At 38.5% G+C, this 19793-nt stretch overlaps 1 protein-coding gene across 3 annotated transcripts in view; it reads right to left on the bottom strand.

Annotated features, from left to right (window-relative positions):
* Positions 1-1157: 1157 nt before the first annotated feature.
* The window catches only part of PPP2R5E (protein phosphatase 2 regulatory subunit B'epsilon), a 149288-nt gene continuing 130652 nt past the window's right edge, over positions 1158-19793 (bottom strand). For 2 of the 3 annotated variants that reach the window (XM_061156920.1, XM_061156921.1), the window contains exons 9-14: positions 18309-18362; positions 18155-18205; positions 16385-16504; positions 12850-12977; positions 10665-10766; positions 1158-5860 (exon numbers count right to left, since the gene is read on the bottom strand). In XM_061156920.1, coding sequence (XP_061012903.1) covers positions 5761-5860; positions 10665-10766; positions 12850-12977; positions 16385-16504; positions 18155-18205; positions 18309-18362 — 555 coding nt within the window. In that variant the 3' untranslated portion in view covers positions 1158-5760. The remainder of the gene's footprint in view (positions 5861-10664; positions 10767-12849; positions 12978-16384; positions 16505-18154; positions 18206-18308; positions 18363-19793) is intronic. The other variant, XM_061156922.1, reaches the window with a different exon arrangement.

Below are 19793 nucleotides of genomic sequence, written 5' to 3'. Positions count from 1 at the left end.
ATGGCCTTTTTGGTATGGGGAGTAGCATATAGGTATTGTTTGTTTCTTAAAATCTTCCTTCTCAAGAATATACAATGAACATGTATCATAATCAGAAAAAAAAATCAAATTTTAATTCCCCTAATCCCATAGTCTTGGTCAATTATTCCATACTTTTCCATAGTCTCGGCTAAAACAAACAAACAAAATCCGGATTATACATTTGTTTTGCTTCATTATAAGACAGGAAGCAATGTTACAGAAGAGGTTATTCCATGGAAATCAACTCATATTTCTATGAACCCTAAAATTCTTTGTTACAAGTTTCTTCTTGGTAAGTAACTTACCAAGAAGGTGATCTTCAAATGTAAAATTGTCATGCTTTGAAATACAAAACTACTGAATTTACAAGGATTTCCCTCCCCCCAACTCAGTTTAACTGAACATGAAACATTAACTAGTTAACTCTACATGGTTCCAAGTCTAATTAGCCAAGAGAGTAAACCACACTGAAATCAAATGCTTTACAAAGAAAGTATCCCATGGTTGGCTACAGATGACATTCCTCTCATCACATAGCGATGAGGCCCACATCCCCTGCACTTGTATCTGAGCAGACTTTGTCACTGTGTGAGCAACAAAATATGACAGAAATCATGTTGTGACAGTTTCTGGGCCCAGGTTTTAAAGAATTGGCAGTGTCCACCTCCTGTCAATTAAAACGCTCATTCCTAGTTGTCATACTTTGAGGAAGTAACGGAAGGCACGCCCAAAAGGAAATCTGTGTCAAGAACGGAGTTCTCTGGCTGAACCCCAAGTCAACAGCCAGCACCGACTGGCCGGCCATGCAGTTAGCCATGTTGGAAGGGAGTTCTCCTGTCCCACCTGATAAACCCAAGCTGACACTTGAATAGCAAAGACAAGAATTCTTGCCAAGTCCTGCCCACATCGTACATTTGTGAACAAAATAAATAACTTCGACTTTGCCACCAAGTTCTGGGGTATTTGCATACCCAGCAATAGACCCTGGAGCACACTCTAATCACAAACTGATTTTCTCAAGTTGAAAGCCTGAACATACCAACCTGTCTCACATTTATATTGATCAAATCTACTATTTGTATGGTTCAAAAAGGTCATGGAGGTCAGAAACAGATGAACAAACACACATAGCCAGGTGCCTGGAAACTCTTCACTGCTTCTTTATTAGGAGGCACCCACAGTACAGAACCTCTCACACATCTGTGAAAGGGGAAGGTTACATTTTCCTTTGGGAGCACCTTCATTTTTGTTTCTGTTACCACTTTGAAGAAAGTAAATCATTTCCAAAGAAAGACATTTTAAACTCCAAGTGTTTTTTAAGATTCAGCTTGCATTTTGTTGTGTTTGAAAAGGAAGTAGCATATTTTAGCCAGTGCCAGAAGATTGTTTTGTGGCCTTTTAACTTTCATGTGGATCAGAAGTCTTCACTGTCTGGTTGAACCAGTCTATAATTTTCATATGCAAATTTTCATATCAAAAATGTTTCATTTTTTACCTCTACCCACAAACAGATGCTGTTTAAAAACACACACACACACACAACTAAATTTAAAACCAGTCATGAATCACAGCATTTCTAACAGAGAAAATGAACTTTTGCTGCCCTCTCCTGCTAAAACAATGAAATACTAAAATACCAAAAGATGCATGAAGCTGAAGCGAAATCCTCAAACCAAAAGCAATGGACATGTCATTCTCATTATACCTCAATCAAAAATCAGACAACAACCAGAAAATGTATTGGTAATATTTATATTTGAAAGTTCCCCATTGATACATGAGGTCTGGATTACAACTTATATACAATAAGTGATTTCCAAAAAAGTAAAGAAAAGAGAAGGGAAAGAGGAAAGACGGGGGAGGGAAGGGAAGGAGTGGGGTAGAAAAGGAAACCTATATTCATAGACGTCATAATCTGGGATGTTTATTTCCAAGAGAGATGCTACTGCTGCAGGCGTGCACAAGAAGCAGCACAAATTAACATTCCACTAGCTTAAAATCTGCTCAGCTTTCTCTCAAGATGCACCATCCTTTTAGAGTTTCAAAATTAAATACTGAGAAATATAAAATGCGCTGCCAATATAGCTACTACAAAAATTCTTTGTGGCTCATTCCTTAACTCCACTCAGAGAAGCAGCTGAGCCAGAATATAAAAATAAAAATATCGATGTGCAAATAAAATATCACTGATCATGTCTGGTGCCACCTTTTTTGTTCTAGGTGACTGTCACTTTGTCATAACATTGGTAATAGCATCAAAAGAGAGAATCTCTTTATTTCTTGGGCCAGGTCAGTGCATCCAATTGAAGGGAAAAAAGACAAAACAGAAGGAAAAAATAAAAATAAAAACACCTCTGAACACTTAAAAATGCCAATAACATCCATACATCTTCCCTTTCCCAACCCACCCCCCCGGCCCCCACAAAAAAATAAAAAAGCTTTTAAAGCTCTAAATATACTTTTTTTTTTTTTTAATTTCCATAGTGTGATTGAGCCTAGGGCTATACATTTAAGTATAGCAGGTGCAATTATAAGCAATTCCTGGCTCTGCACCCTGGACTGTCCCACGGATAGACGGAGGTACAAAATAAATTAAACCCTTCCATTTAGGCAATTGAGCCCAAGATGAAGGAGTATAACCCTGCTTGTGAGTATCCAGAGGCATTGAGGGTATTACTTATATCTCACTTTTTTTGTTTTTTATTTTATTTTATAAAAAACAGATGTTAGGGAGAGCAAAATATAATAAAATTTCAAAGGACAAAAACTAAACACTGAGGGAAAACAACTGGGGACACTTGCACAATGAGAAAAGGAATGCATGCTTGATTCAAAGTATGAGATGGGTCAATTCACTCACATGGTTGTTGTAGGCCCACAGCCTAAGGCCTCAGCATCCTTCTAAACCACAGGGTTTTGTTTTTTTGTTTTTCTTCCAAAGACACTCTTAATCCTACCCCTGAAACCAATATGGTAGGGATAAGGTTGGAGTGATCATCACTCACTAACTACAATATTTGCTATTTAAAAAATATATTTATATATAGTTCTGGAAATTAGGAAGCAAACAAAATATAACACAAAGATGCATTTGTCACAATTAACTCAAGTTGCAGCAACAGCAGAAATGTGGGAAAGGACAAAGAGAGAGGGCTGCTGCAAATGCAGCAAGTACGTCCTTAAATATGTCACATAGTGCAACAGTCAGGTTACCTCAGTTACTCTGCGTCACTGGATACAACATGACAAATGTCACATTGTCACTTTCGGTTAAAATAGAAAAGACAGTGTTTCTTCTCAGAAGTTGCCCTATGAATTTTAGACATATATCTATAATAGCTTCTTTAAATATGTCTAAAATTTGGCTTTATTCTTCTCAGTTTGGAATGCTCAACATACGAAATTGACATCAAGGATATCAGCACAGCTTTCACCTTAACTCTGAGGACAGGGTAAGGTGCAATAAAGAATCCTGGTCTTTCTCATTTCAAATGACTGCATTTCATTCTAACAGACAGAGATATAGTTCATAAACCTGTGACCTTGATAGCAAACAAAAGTTCACATTGTCAAAATTAAATATAAAGCAAAGTCAAAACTCATGGGCTAAAATCAAAAGGGCTGAAGGAGATGGTTTGTTACAAATTTATTTTTATCTTTAGCATTTGAACTTGCACCTTTGCTCCAGCACTTTTAAAGTAAGTTCTTTCATCTTTGGCAGCCTCTGCCAGCTTTACATTGAATCCCCATTAAAGTTCTTTAAAAAAAAAAAATCTATTAATTTCACTAAACCATGTTGTGTTTGATATTGCATATAACTCTTTTACTGCTGTTTCTTTTTCAGAATTAACAATGCCAAGTTTTGTTTTTGTCTTACAAAGTTATTGAGATGACAATGTCCATAATTGGCTGACTTTATGCACAAACTGTGACCTGATAATCCTGAAACACTTGATAGGGGAGAAAGGTCAGCGGCTTCTTTTTTTTTCCTTTTTTCTTATAAAGAATAAAACTGCATATTCTAGCTTATATTTTAAATGGAAGGAAGAAAATATACAAGCCCATATTGATACCATATTTCTATTAAGAGCAACAACAGTTCATATGTTCCTGTTTGCTACTATCACAATTCAACACATGAACGCAGAATCAGCTCCATATCACGAATACTGCTGGAAGGGATGGTTTAGGATTATCAACTCACTGCTGCCATGTCCATAACAAGCAAAAGCATCCTGGAAATAAATCCCAAAACACATATCTTTCAGAACATGATAATGCAACTGCATCAGGTTAAGTACACAATGTACACAAGTTTTATCAGCATTTTAACTCCCCAAGATGTAAGATTCCTCTTTCAAATACAAAGCAGAGAGCCAGTAAGATATATCTATAATACAGCCCTAGATTTTGTGGTTTTTTTGTTTGTTTTCTTAAACAATTTGGTCACAATGCACCTTTGATATAAAAGCATTTTTAAACTTTATTATTAACACTCAGGACATTAGGAATTTCCAGATTTTTTTCAGTAGCATTTGTAGAACCACTTTTGGTAACAAATACAGTAGTTAGGAATACGCATCCAATTCAGAATGCATAATAACGTTTATCCTGAATCCTTTCTGGCTAAAAACAGGGCTGGCGCTGTGATGGGATATAGAACGAGAATCTACAAAAAACACTGTAATATGTTTGTTTGTTTGTTTTCCCCAGAGGCTACATCCTCTTTTTGCTGGAATACTTTATAAATACATATTAAAAAGTAAGGCAACAACTCCAAACAGTCCAAGCTGTTTGCTCAACTCTATTCCCAATTAGATTCACAATCCTGGCAATCAATTTCATGGTTGTACTGTTCAGTGTTTGTCTTTCTTATTTCAAAATGGTCCAAAAGGATGTCTCCTGACATTTCTAAAACATCTCTGGTATGTGTGTTCAATGATGTACATAACTAATACTGGTCAGGTACTGAACCCTATCTTGTCCCAGTGCCTGTTTTCAAAGGATTCAAGACATTGATCTGGATTCACCATAAACTCATGCATGAATCCAAAATTCCCTTCCCTACTATGTTTATCACCTGTTCTCTTTTACTCCTAATTTTAAAACTAAAGGAGTACCAGGACTACCTGGTTACTGGAAGGATGTTCACTCCAGTAAACAAAACTTTTACCACGGGACCTTTATAATTCATAGCCCCATTCCACATTCAACTCATGAAGATGTGCAAAAGGAAAAGATGTCAAATTACAGTCAAGTTATCCAGAGGAGGATGTTATACAAACTTATAAGGAAATGACAGTCTTTTTTTTTTCCTTTCTTTACTATAAATACATTTAACAGCTTAGCAGAAAGACAAGCTAAATTGAAGATTGTTCACATGTGAAAATTGTTTCATACTCTCTGCTAATGATAAATAAGGAACTCCCAATAATGGAATTTTAATATAGCAATTTCATCAACAGATCTCTGAAGACTCCTTTTTTTTTTTTTTAAAAGAGGGTTAGAACAATAATTACGTTTGCCAAGTTCTGAGAAGTCCATCTACTGTCCAAACTTTGGATTGAAGTCCTTATTTTTTTTTCTTTACTTAGAGACAGGTATATACAGTGCTGTTGTAATAATGAAACAAATGTGAAATCTACTGTAAGGTTGCACAATACAGAAAACTGTGGCTCCATCTCCTACGACATAAACGTGTGACTCCACAGGTTAGTGACGGTGGTGGTGTTGCTTTCGTTAAGTCGGAATTATCCCATCACGTCTAAGACCTCTCTTTAACTCCAGATCCTCCAGTTTTTTCCACAATTCTTCACGTTCCTTTTCTTTCTTTTTCTCACTGGGGGGAAAAAAAAAAATAGAATATAAGGTAAATAACTGAGAAAGTTTAAAAAGATTATCCAACAATAACTGCCCCTTTGACATACTTTAACCCAGTCTTTTTAAATATCTCTGAAAACTCTGGCATTAAACTTGTAGGTGTTTCATCTTTTTGGTTTTCTGCTCTTTTTTTTTTTCCTTGACACATATATAGAAACAACATAGAGTAGGAAATGACAAGAATTTTTTAAGATTTCATTTCACATTAGTATTCCTTTACACTTAGCTTAATAAGGAAGATTAACTTCAAAATACCAAGAAAAAAAATGATCAACATTTATAAGTATCTGTTACCCTAAATCCAACGGCATATTAGTCATTTTTACTTTGGGTCTAGTTCAAATCTGATTTTCTTTTTATCTCTGAAGTTCCTCAAAGGGGTTGCTAGAGATGACACTGATATAGAGAACGTAGGTCAAGAAAACATACTTCCTGTTTATTATGGTCCATTTTTTCTACATTATATGTATGTAAAGTCTTTAGCAGAATCTTATTCTTAAAAATATCAAACCAAAGAAACCAAATTATGAATTTACTTTATACCTATATATAAAATTAAACATCCTTTCTTCTACAATTTGTTTTAATTCTCAACAGAACCTTGCTGATATTATCAGTTATTAAATTTTTAATGTTCCAAGCCTTTGAATTTGGCTGAATATCAATTTGTGACTTACAGACTTCAGATTTCACTGTTTGGTTAAAATTTCCCCAAAAACTAGATGTTCAAAATACGGTAAACGAATTTTATTTTGCCAAGGACATTTTTAGATTACCATACTTTTATAAAAGAAAAGATGCTAACTTTAATAACTATGAAGTAGTAAGTACGGAATCCAGGAATACATGGCTCCACTATAAATTCATATTTATTAAAAATAACTCACTACCCTGTTCCAAGTTTCTTCATGTTGTGATGAACCAGTAAACAGCAGACCTGATAATATTTGTGAATCCATAAATTCAGATAATTCCTAAAAACAGGGGCTCTACTTCACTTGGGAAGAATTTGACTTCACTTAGCAAGACTTTTGTACTTCACTGTAGTACAGTATATTTATTCAGGGAAGGAAATCCATATAAGTGAAATGTATATATAATTCCACTGCCTTGTATTTTTTAAGTCATTACCAGTTTTTTAAGTTGTACTGATTATCTACAGCAACAGAAATTAATCTTCATCTCCCCTGCCGAAATACCTCTAGAAATATCTAAAGACTTTTACATCCCCATTCCATCATTTTATAATTAGTATTTTGGCAATTTAAGCCTTGTTTACTGCAACTAGTTTTAACTGGCTCAAATACACTTGACACAACATGAATTTTAGTAGGCATAATAGTTTTTCAAACAATTACCTACTTGGTAACTTTGACCCTGAAAAATTTTATTTATAGGGCAATAATTCTCCAACCATTATGGATTCTAGACACCTAACTGCAAAGCAAAACTGGTCAATTATCACTGTGGTTTCTCAGTACAATCTGGGGATAACATTAGGCCCGTCTAAAGATTCATTTATTTATTGTTGGCCGTGCTGGGTCTTCGCTGTCCTGCAAGCTCTTCTCTGGTCGTGGTGAGCAGGGCTTCTCTTTGTTGTGGAACAGGCTTCTCAACGCAGGGGCTTCTCTTGTTGCAGAGCACGGGCTCCAGGCACTTCGGCTTCAGCAGATTCAGCGTGTGGGCTCAGTCACTGTGATTCGGGCTCTAGAGGGCTGGGCTCAGTAGTTATGGCACACGGGCTTAGCTGCTCTGCAGGATGTGGGCTCTTCCTGGACCAGGGATCAAACAGGTTTCCCTGGCACTGCAAGGCAGATTCTTAAACAATGGACTCCCAGGGAAGCCCAACATTAGGTCTAAATAAATGTTATCATAGAATATGGATTTGAAATATAAATTCTGCTGATCCTGCTGAGTTTCAATGCATATTGAGCTTTTTACTTGGAAGAGGAGGAAGATAGTAACCAAGGGCTTTAGAGACTTTATTCAACTAAAAAACAGCTTCAACATATGTTAGGTTCTTATTGCCCTAATTTGCAGTTTAAATGAAGAGCTGACATGATTAAACACTCATAATCTTGTTACTGAGGCATTTCACCAATCTTTGATCAAGAGTTGTATAGCAATCAATGCAGTCTACCCTGTGGGGCTTTTCTTCTAGGTAAACTTTTTGCTGAGTTATCACACATCTTTTATACTGACAGCTTTATCTTCAAAAACCCTAAGTATTTCTGATATAGCTTCTGTCACCCCTATTCTTTCCCACTTTTCTCTCTCTCTGTAGGTGGCAGTTTAAAACTTCACTTAGCTGTCATACTAGGGATAATGTGAAACTCGCTGTTACAATTTCACAGAGCACTAATGTTGACATACGTATCCATCAGTGTTAGTTACTTATTCCACCCACCATTTTCAGATTTGTAATACTAAAAAAATGTTGATCTGAACTGCAACAGTTACTAACTTCTTGCCTTCTAGAAATAAATCCTCTTTTCATTTCTTGTCGGGACTCTAGAAATAAATCCTCTTTTCATTTCTTGTCGGGACTCTAGAAATAAATCCTCTTTTTCATTTCTTGTCGGGACTCTTTGTGACCCATGCACTGTAGCCCACCAGGCTCCTCTGTCCATGGGGATTCTCCAGCTAGGAACACTGGAGTGGGTTGCCATGCACTCCGCCAGGGGAATCTTCCCAACCCAGGGATGGAACCCAGGTCTCCCACACTGCAGGTGGATTCTTTACCATCTGAGCCACCAGGGAAGCTCTTGTCGGACAATACAAATCTCTTTAGTCTCTTTTTCTCTTCCTATATCCACAAAAAACCAGTATTTCCATCTACTAAGTATACCCTTGTATAGCTCATTAGACAAAAAACTATAGTTCTTAAATAATCCTCTGTCATTAAGAAAGTCCACTCATTATAAATCACTTTAAAACACCAGACTGTCATAGTCAGCTTCATAGTGTCTATTTGCTGTTAATTATCTTTTTCAAGAGTCTGGCCTATTTAGTTTAAATGATATATGATCATAAAACAATTTTGAAATTCAATAAAAGTGAACAAAATTAATTCAAATGATTTGAATATTTTAGAAATAGGTCTTCAGTAGTCTTAATGGATTTCTACAGATTTAATCCTTATTCAACTAGGAAAATAAAAATGGGTTTTTAGTTACTATAAAAAAAAGGATATTATGTACAATGCACTCCTTAATGGTATATCACAGTATGAAAATTTGCCCTGTATTTCCTTCACTTAAATAACATTTTTTAAAGATTTTAAGTTTGAAACATGGAGGGTTATTATAAATCTAATGATTTGCAACAACTACAAATATAGTAAATTAAAAATTCTTTAAGTCTGGTACAACATATCCAATAACTGATTTTTACCTCAAAGTGGTATAAAAAAAAACTCAAGTCTCTTCTCTCTACTATTAAACACTTTTCGTATGCCATAAAGTTGCTCTTGTATACCACATCCTGGTCATTTTTTAAAAAATCACTATGACGATCCTCTGTCCCCTGCCATCAAACCTTTCCCTTCATTGCTCCTTTTATCTAAAATCCAAGTAACATATTAAAAATCAGGAAAAGGTGCAAGGGAACCACAGACAGCTTTTCTCAGGAGGTTTAGCCAGGTCCCGAGGATGAACACTGGGATCCTTGAAGGTCTATGGTTTTATAACATACACAAGCTGACATTTTCTTCTGGATGAGAAAAGTCAGCCCAGCAGTTCCAACTACTAAGGAGCTCTCTAGACTTTCCTCAACCTCTCCAAGTACATCAAGTCAGGGTCTGAATATTTATGTGCCCCCAAATTCACATGTTGACATCCTAAACCCCAGAGGTGATGGAATTAGTAGGTGGGGCCTTTGGGGTGATTAGGTCATGAGGGTGGAGCCCTCATGAATGGGATTAGTGCTCTTATAAAAGAAACCCCACAGAGATCCCTTGCCCCTTCCACCTTGTGAAGACATAGTGAGAAGGTACCAGCTCTGAACCAGAAAGAGGGCCCTCATCCAACCATGGGGGCACCATGCTCTTGGGCTTCTGGACTCCAGAACATTTTAGTTGTTTGGAAGCTACCCACAAGATACCTATAATGTGGTATAGCAGCCCACACAGACTGAGACACATCTTTTGGAAAGTTGAATATACTGAACGAGAAATAACAAAATTGAAGAATCACGTAAATGAAATCAAGAAAGACCCATGAAACCAGAAGCATTTATTATAATAAGTTCAACTGGTTTCTGCTCCCTTTTGACCTTAAACGTATCAAGATTTGCATAATACTCTTTACCTCCTTGTTCTTTTCACTGCCCTCTAAATCACAGGAATGTGCTGGGTTCTAGTATCGAAAGTTAAGTTCTGGGTCAAAGAGCTAAACAAAAAACATGCCCCATCTCTCTTGCTGCTGGGTGAAGGACAAATCAGCCCAATTCTAGTTCAGAATGGGCGTGAATCCAGATGGCTAATGACCTGATGGGTCCCCTTATGTGATCCTGAAACACCAGTTATGCGCCAGGCTTCTAACCTGGATGCAGAGGGGAAGGGAAGGAGGAAAGCAGCCTTAACCAAAGTGACACTTTGTTACCCAGTGGCACACTAATAAAGACACAGCTAACGCACACGCAAAAATGAATCTGGAAATAAAATCGTGCTGCTTAGGATTTCAGGTACAACTAGGCAAGTTCAGCAAAGAGCAAGGAAAGAACTCAATAGCTTTATGTGCAGCTGACAAAAAAGCTAAAGTTACCGCTGACGATCTGACTTGTATGTGGCTGTCAGCTCATCAAACATGGTGCTGTTCATTTCCATAAACGCCTTCAACACATTGTACACTAACGCCACAATAGCCCTGGAAGCAGAGAGAAAGGAACATGTTGGTTAGTCCTACATAATGGGTTGCTGCCTGAAGAAAATGGATGTACAACCTTTACCTGAATGAGCTCCTCACACTGCATAGTCTCCATCCCTTTTTTAGTTACAACAACTGGAAATGACCTACAATTCACTTCCATATGAAGAGAGCTACATTCTTTAGACAAGAGAATCTTTCTGAGGGGTTGGCAGGATTAGAAAAAGAAAATCTAATTTTGCCCTTCTAATCATTGGTACCCAGAATAGACTTGCCTATGGGCACTTGTTAATTTCAATTAATACAAAGGCAAGTATAAAAATAAAGCAACTTCACCCTAAAAATGAACACCTGTGGCAGGACCAACCTTTGAGACCTGAATTTGCATAGAATTTTATTTTTAAAGTGATAATATACATAATTCATCAAAATCAAAGGCTGTTCCCATGGTAACAAATTTTATATATCTATAATTCATATTCAAAGATGATACCAGGCCCCTGTAAGTTGGGCAGCTTAGTATGAGTTACATTTCTAGTGGTGATTTGCATCAGTCCTCTTGCTGACTCAACGCACAGGCTGAAGGTAACTGGCTAGCTGGTGATCACTGCTATCAGCGATGGAACACTAATCAGCTCAAGAGCCAAATGGCTGCCCATGCTTATCAAGTCTAAGAATAAGCTCTTGGCAGTGTGAGGACTCTGCCATGACGAGCTTCGTATCTTCAGACGAGAATCTAAATAACACTTCCCTGTGCAAAGCTATACAACATTTCTTCCATTTTGCGTGTTTTCCAACACCACTGAAAAAGGCATTCCTTGAGTGTTAAGTTTCTAAAACATTTTAAAGTGGATTTACTGTGTTGCTTCTGCCCCGTGTTCATTAAAAAAGAAACTTCAGCTGTCTTTTGTTGAAAAGAAAGACCTTCTCAGATATGACAGTGATGGAGCTGTGATGGAGAAAAGGCAAATACAGTCTGCTGAGAGGTTAAGAACACATGCTAGAACCACTCTCTAGGTTCTCAAGAGGCTATCTGCATAATGAGATTTAACGGTTTGCCAACTCTTATATTTTTATAAGCTTTAGTCACAAATTTGACAAATGTGAAAAGTGACAAATTTGATATTTTATAGTTGTATGCAAAACTTGTAGACAAACTATGGAAATACTGAATTATATTTGATTTTTAATGCCACAGTCAATTTTCTTTCTATGTCATAGAGAAATATGTAAAGTCATTCAAACACAGAATGCTTTAACTTTCATAAGACTAGATGATAAAAAACATTCAAAAATGTTTTTTCCCTCTACAGAACATGTATAATGACTGAGTGGGTTTTTAAAAAATGGATCTTGCTAAAATGCAAATCAATTCAGACCACTTCCCTTCCTTCAACTCTCTAGTGTTTCCTTATTATTTACTTGGTGAAGCCTCACGTAGGCACTCCTCTACTTTCTGACCCAATCTTCCAGCAAACTTCTCAAATGACCATGTGCTTCAGCTCCCCCACATTCACAGGTCTCAGAACATGACAGGTGCTTCTTACCTTTTGTGCCTTTTTAGGTGACGGGTAAACCCACTATCTGAATGGGCTACCCCCACCCCATCCACTTGCCCAATTCTTTTAAGATTCAGCATGAGCATCATCACCCCCATCAACATACAAATTTCTCCATTTGATCCAGAGCATCCCCAAAAGATCTTAGCAATATTCAAAGACAGGTTAAGATGCCCTCAAGTAAACAGGTATGTGAACATAACAACACTCAAAATGCTGTTTTATAAAAAATCTGTTTACTTGTGGGTCTCCCCAATCAGTCAGTGAATTCCTAAAATGTAGACATTTTACCTTTTCACACGCGTATCTTCAGCATCACGCACAACATCTGACACACAGCATGCATACAAGACATTTTATCAAGCAAAAGAGAAGGAAGGAGGAAGAGAGGCCAAAGGAGAGGAGGAGAAGGAAAGATGGAAGGAGAGGGGAGGTATGGAGAGAGTGGGGAGGAAGGAAGGAAGAGGAGGAGGGGAGGAGGGAGGGAGGAAGAAAGAGAAGGAGAGGGAAAACTGAAAACTCACGGATTCCAATGTTCTTTTGAAATCCTATAAAGACTGGAAAACATGATGGGAAGGATGACGTTAGAGTTTTCTTCTATCAAACTCATGATGTATTCATTATTCCAATAATAGAGTGCCCTTTCTGCCACCTTTGAGAAAAGAAAAAGAAAATGTTAACAGAGAGAAAAAGACAAAGATAAAACAAAATTATAACCTCTTCAAAAAAAGTATTTTACAACTATTTTAGTATCATTCAAACAAGTATAAAATTAAGTATTAATCACACTTTACATTTTTGTGGGTTTAAAATCTTTCACAAAGTTCCAAACTGGTTAATCAATTTGGGGAAGAAAAAGAAGATCTGCTACCTGCTTATTTTTATTCTCCTTTTAACACATTTATTCTCCTGATTCCACATTTTCCCTACACAGCTCGCAAGCATCAGACACCTTCACCCTGCTTCTAAATGCCATGCTGTTTCCCCATCACTTTAATTCCCTTCCTGGCTCACCTCTTTCATCCCACACAGTTCAGATCAACCACAGGGCCCAGCACGTAGCTGGCCTTCAGTCAATAGCTGCTGTAGAAAGCGCAGCTGCCCATCTCTGCAGAGCAGGCGCATTTGCTAAACACCTCCTCTGGTCAGAGACTGTGCCCAGCCTGCAGGCAGAATGTGTTATCCTTACGACCATCCAAGGAGCGGGCACTACTGTTCAAACGAGGGCACCGAGGTTCAGAGGGATGGGGAGCCTGGCTAGTCACACTGCTTGTTAGTGATAAACGGAGACGTGAGTCTAGCGCCCAGGCTCCTTCCAGAGTTCATTTCTGGTCCCCTCCTTTGAACTGGGTAAGCCAGGAGGAAGTCACTCAGTTTTGGACTTAGGCATACTGGCTGTATGTACACACACTTGCTATCTCAAACCTCTTTTTTCTGACTGCCTCTTTTACCAACTGACTCTCTGAACTCAAAGGAATGCTTCAAAGAAAACCTAAAAACTCTAAAAAGCAATCTAAGATAACAATAATAATTCAAGTAAACCAAAGTCTCAAAAATAAAAAAAAAAAACACTAAAAACTCTAAGAGTAGTTATATGGGGAAAGGAAAAGAGTTGCTTCTTTCATTTACACAGATTAAGAAATTATGCTTCATTTAAATACATTTAATAAATCTGTCCCCACCCCCTGCACAAAACTCATTTGCTGAAGCCCTAACCTCTAGGGTGAGTGCATCTGGAGATAGAAGATAACTAAGGTTAAAAGAGGTCATATGGGGGACGCCCTAATCAGATAGGCTTGGAGACCTTCTATGAAGAGGAAGCGTGAGATTTGATTCTTTCCTCAAGCATGCAACAAGGAAAGACCATGTGAAGACACAGTGAGAAGATGTACAAGCCAGAAAGAGCCCTCCCAGCAGCAGACCTCAGACTTCCAGCCTACAGAACTATGAGGGATCAATTCCTATCGTTTAAGCCACACAGACATGTGTGCTCAAGTCATGTCCAACTCTTTGTGACCCCATGGACTGTAGCCCACCAGGCTCCTCTGTCCACAGGGTTTTCTAGGCAAAAATACTGGAGTGGGTTGCCATGCCCATCTCCAGAGGGATCTCCCCAACCCAGGGATCGAACCCATGTCTCTTGCATCTCCTGCATTGACAGGTGGATTCTTTACCACTAGCGCCACCTGGGAAGCGCTATGGAAGTCTGCTGTGGTCTAAATGCATCCTCCACAACTCCTACATTGAGATCCTAACTTCCAAAGATGATAGAACTAGTGCCTTTTCAGAGAGACCCCTGAGAGCTCCCTAGCCCCTTCTACTACATGAGGATACAGCATGGAGTCTGTGACCCAAAAGAGAGCCCTCACCCAAACATGCTGCCACCCGATCTCAGAGTGCCAGCCCCTGGGACTCTGAGAAAAGTTTTCTGTTGTTCATAAGCCACCCAGTCTGTGGTATTTTGTTAAGTAGCCCTAAGACACAGCCCCAGTGGATTAAGACACTCTGTCTCCCTTCGACGCTTCTGAGCTTCACTTGAGTCTAAGTCTTCCTGATAATGCTCATTTGGAAAGAGATTCCTGCTCTTTGCCCTCCACTACCCCCAAACACATAATAAAAACTGAAAAATAAGGTAAACAATCCAAGTATTTGAGCACCATAGACCATGTGTAATATGTAAAACATCTACAAAGGGCCCTGCATTTTTAAAGAAATCTAGACATGTGTCCGGAGAAGGAAATGGCAACCCACTCCAGTGTTCTTACCTGGAGAATCCCAAGGACAGGGGAAACTGGTGGGCTGCAGTCCATGGGGTCGCTAAGAGTCAGACATGACTGAGCGACTTCACTTTCACTTTTCACTTTCACGCACTGGAGAAAGAAATGGCAACCCACTCCAGTGTTCTTGCCTGGAGAATCCCAGGGACAGGGGAGCCTGGTGGGCTGCGGTCTATGGGGTCGCACAGAGTCGGACATGACTGAAGCGACTTAGCAGCAGCAGCAGACATGTGTCATATCATCTGAATGTGATGGTTCATGGAATGGTTTCTATTTTTTTTTTCTTGGCTCTGTGGTACAACTGCAAGATTAGATTACTGACTTGACATACTAAAGATGTCTTTAGGTCAAATATTAGAACAGCCAGTGTCTCTAACTATGCAAGATAATAACAGCTCAGAGGGAAGTCTACCATCAAGTCCATCATGCTACTAGCGGGGCTTTGTACTGCCAACTGTGAGCTGAACAATCTCTTCCAAGCAAGAGGCAGTATATATAGAGTCAATTCTCTAGGTCTGTGATTTGGACCTTTGATGAGACAACCAAATTATAAAACCTAATCACCCAGGATCACCTTCTTCTCTCCAGCGTGGGTCCCACAGCACAACTAAAATGGCCCCAGTGGAGGAAAGGGTTGCCCAGCTCACCTCCCCTGCAATCTCTCTGAGTGGCCACAAGGAGGCAGACTGGTGCCACGGGAAGGTCACAGGCTTTCACGAGAAGCTATGCCATGTGACTCCTCACTCCCTCTCAACTTGGGAACTTCAACAAATCATTTTCTGAACCGCCTTTTCCTCATCTAGAAAGTGGAGGGGGGGAGTCTCACAGGATAATATGAAGTTCAGGAGTAATGTATGTGAAACATCTAACAGAGTAAAGAAGATCAGCATTCTTTTTCTCTCTTAAGCTTTATTCACCATTCTCTTACACACCATAGGAGCCCTACCTGTCCACCTCTTTTTCAACTCTTTTACTTGAGACAAGTTATTGTACCACTCTGAAGGTCAGTGTTTACATCTGTAAAAATCAGGATGCCCTGCCTGTAGAGTGGTCGTGAGAATTCAAGTTCCTGGACAGAAAGCACCATCACAGTGGATGTCAGGTAGCAAGAGTTCAAGATGAAGGTGGTGATTATTAAAAGTATTATTACTGTGTGGAAAAACAGCCAATAAAAACAACAAGTAGCTGGTGTCCATTACATTTCTTTCAACAGAAATAAAACTTGACCAAAATAATACATGTTGTACAAGCCACTCTGGCTCATGCCTTCTTTTTAACTAACCTGAAAATGGGGGCTAGACACACACTTGGCGATTTGTTTAAACAACGGTTCTTGGATTTTAACAAATTGCGAAGGTTCAATCACATCCAGTATTTCTTCCAGCTCCCCAAGGAACATGACCTAGAAGTACATGCAAAACACCAAGTGTCAGGTGCTTGATTAAAAAATCCCTACGGACAATGAGGAAAATGAGAGTTTTGCACGGTTTTAATATAATGAAAATTTATGCATAAAATTGAACATGAACAAATCAGAATTTAACTTATGTTAGATGTTTCTTTCATAAGAAACTCACCGGAGGGTACTTGTTACAAACAAATTTCCTACAGCATTGAAGATGTGGCTCTATTTACTTTGGAAAAAAATACTCTATGTGCTACATCTATTCCATAGAGCAGCGGGGTACGTACACACTGCAGCAGGGCCCTGGGAAACGGGGTGTCCCTGTGGGGCTTGCCTCCCCTCCTCCATATTTTTAAAACGGTGGGAGAGTGGCCCTCTTACATGATGGACAAAGTGCACAGCGGCACATGCAGATATGTGCCAAACATTTACAGTCCGTGCCATGAGCTAGGTGCTCCTCTAGGAGACACCAGTTCACAGAACATACGAAGTCAGAGACACACCAATGCGCAGATTCAGTCACAGACAGATGCCACTTTAACTCCTCAGCACATGCAGACCCATTCTCCACGCTTACACGCTCGCTCGCTACTGAGCACAATGAATCTGGTTGCCTCAGTACCCTGTGCGTCCAAACCCAGAGCTTTTAGATCACACAATGGAGCCAAATCAATAGTACAGTCGCTTGTTTTAAATATAATGGGAAACTGACAGAAAAATAAAAACCATTTTCCTATTTAGGTATGAAGAAATGACTGCCTAGAAAAAACTTAAGTATGCAATTAAAATATGAAAAATGATCTTTTCATATCTTAAGATGCATCTGGGTAGCAATGACTAGTTTAATTTTACCTAACAGGTATTAAGAAATTAGAAGAGTTTCTGAAAATGTGTAAAGTAGGGCTTTGGCGAATTGAAGCTGATTTGAGAAGGAGGGTGTTTCCATCAAAAGTGAAATATAGTCGAGCCTTGCCATTTGTTAAGAAACATTCTGAATTTCTTCTAAAACACTCTCCAAATATAAAACTAACTGCTGACCTTTGTTTCTGGACCCTTTTCCACATGGTTTCTAACCTTTAAGAAAAGGTGGTATAGATCTGGCGCTCAGCTAGGCTCACTTTGCAAAGAGACTCGCTTCCGCCACAACCTCACACTGCACATGCCCAGTGAGGTCTTGGCAAAAGTACAAATGATTATAAATCAGAGATTTTCAGGGCCATTTGTGAACAGCTAAAACTAAAGGTCTGCAATATATTTTAAGATTGTTCATAGTAAGATCTCACCCACATGATGCTTTAAAGTGGGTATCTGGGCAGGTTGCTACAGCATCTATCAACAGTGACAGCAAAGCCTCCATCCTCTGTAGGTGGTCACTAGGAAGCGGACATCGGTGAGCAGACCAGGATAAAAGCCCAGGGTGCAGGAATCGGGGGAGGGCGGGCTCTGGCCTAACCACCTAAACTTAGTGTACCCAGGAAGGCTACTTAACCTCTAAATATCAATTTCATAACTAGTAAAATGAGAATATTTACAGCCCTGCCTTATTCTGAGGTTACCATGAGGATTAGCTAAGATAATGCATTTTTACAGATGCCTATTATCTCAGTGCTCTAGTAAGTTATTAACACACTGACACTGAACACTTACCTCTTTTTGACTACATGTTTTGGGCCAAAATTTCATTAATCCCCTAATAACCTAAAATGAAAAGGAGAAAAACAAATTGCACTTAATTTTTCTTACATACTCCATGAAAAGTGGTTTTGCTGAAGTTTTTTAAAATTATGGAAAAAATACTTACTGGTTCTGTGAGTGAAGGATCTTTCTCCAGAAACTGTACTATGCAATATGCCAGCTGGAAAAACAAACAAAAGACAAAATTAGAAATTCTACTTTACAATATTGTAGTGGTTTTTGCCATACATTGACATGAATCAGCCATGGATTTACATGTATTCCCCATCCCGATCCCCCCTCCCACCTCCCTCTCCACCCCGATCCCTCTGGGTCTTCCCAGAGTAATTAGCCTCCAACTAATAAAAATAAATGGAAAAAAAAAAAAAAAAAGAAATTCTATATACTCAAGGCTCAAAGATGTATTATTAAAAAGCCCTAAAAAGCTTCCAGAGTCTGGTTTTAATAACTTCACATTCAATTCATTTAAAAAATAAAATACATATAAAGCAAAATAAGAAGCTACTTTTTCAACTCAAAGATTGACACTAATAAGGCTCCAGAGAAATTTTTTTAAAAAGAATGTGGGGACATGAAGTAGTCAGTTAATGAAAAGCAGAGGTGAAATACCACATCCAGTATATTCTTTTTTTTTTTTTCAGTATATTCTTAAAGTATCTCGTCTACATAGAGTTTGAGCTACATCTCATGGGTTTCTTTTCTCTTTGCTGGAACATTAACGATATGGGGTTTTACTGGGGCTCCAGAGAGTCCTATCTGAGAAGAAGGCACTTCACTGAAAACATTGCTGACCACCTGAAATGGCACATGCAAGCTGAAATAGTTTCATGGAAAGATTTAAAAGGTTGTACCTGCCATGGATAGAACCCTGAACAAACAAGAAGAGTTCTACATCTGATGCTAACTCACCAAGGTAAGAATTTTTTTTTAATGATCATGAAGTGTGATATCCTATTTCAAAAACTCAAGGCAAGATCAGCAAAGGGGCTCGGAAAGATTCTGGGACAAGAAATTCACTCTTGTAAAACATTTTGATGGTGTTCTAAATTAGAAGCATATGGACTAATTTTTCCTCGAAACACACTATTTCACATTTAAACAGGAACACTACTCTGAAAGATGTGTTACATTTTTATGAAAACTCAAAACATTCCCATTACAGGGAGGGGGCATGTCAGAGGTTTGAAATGCTAAAATTAAAATGCCATGATATCATAAATCTACCTCCTAGTGACATGCTTACCATGCAAGGCAGTGTTAGCAGGGAAATTAGAATGGGGGGGCTACACAGCGTATGCTTTTTAAAGTAATGGAGGCTAAAGTGCAAATACTGACTGATTTGTTTTCTTGTGAGAGTGTTATCTGTATAGAGAAGGTGAGAAAGAAATGGTGAATGAACTAGAAGAGGGGGTAAAAAGAACAAGGATAGACTAACGCAAGATGAGAATGGGCTAAAAGATTTGAGAACATCCCAAAATGATTACATTCATCCAAAGGTTTAAATCTGAAAAGCCCATATACATGTTTATCACATGCAACCTGCTGAATATATGATTGTGAACTTGGGCAACTATCTAAGTTCTCTCTGTAA

This window comes from Dama dama, chromosome 12 (genome assembly GCF_033118175.1).
Source record: "Dama dama isolate Ldn47 chromosome 12, ASM3311817v1, whole genome shotgun sequence".
In the NCBI taxonomy this organism is placed as follows: Eukaryota; Metazoa; Chordata; class Mammalia; order Artiodactyla; family Cervidae; genus Dama; species Dama dama.
Note: the sequence above shows the minus strand (reverse complement) of the source record. Positions and strands in the feature narration are given on the sequence as shown.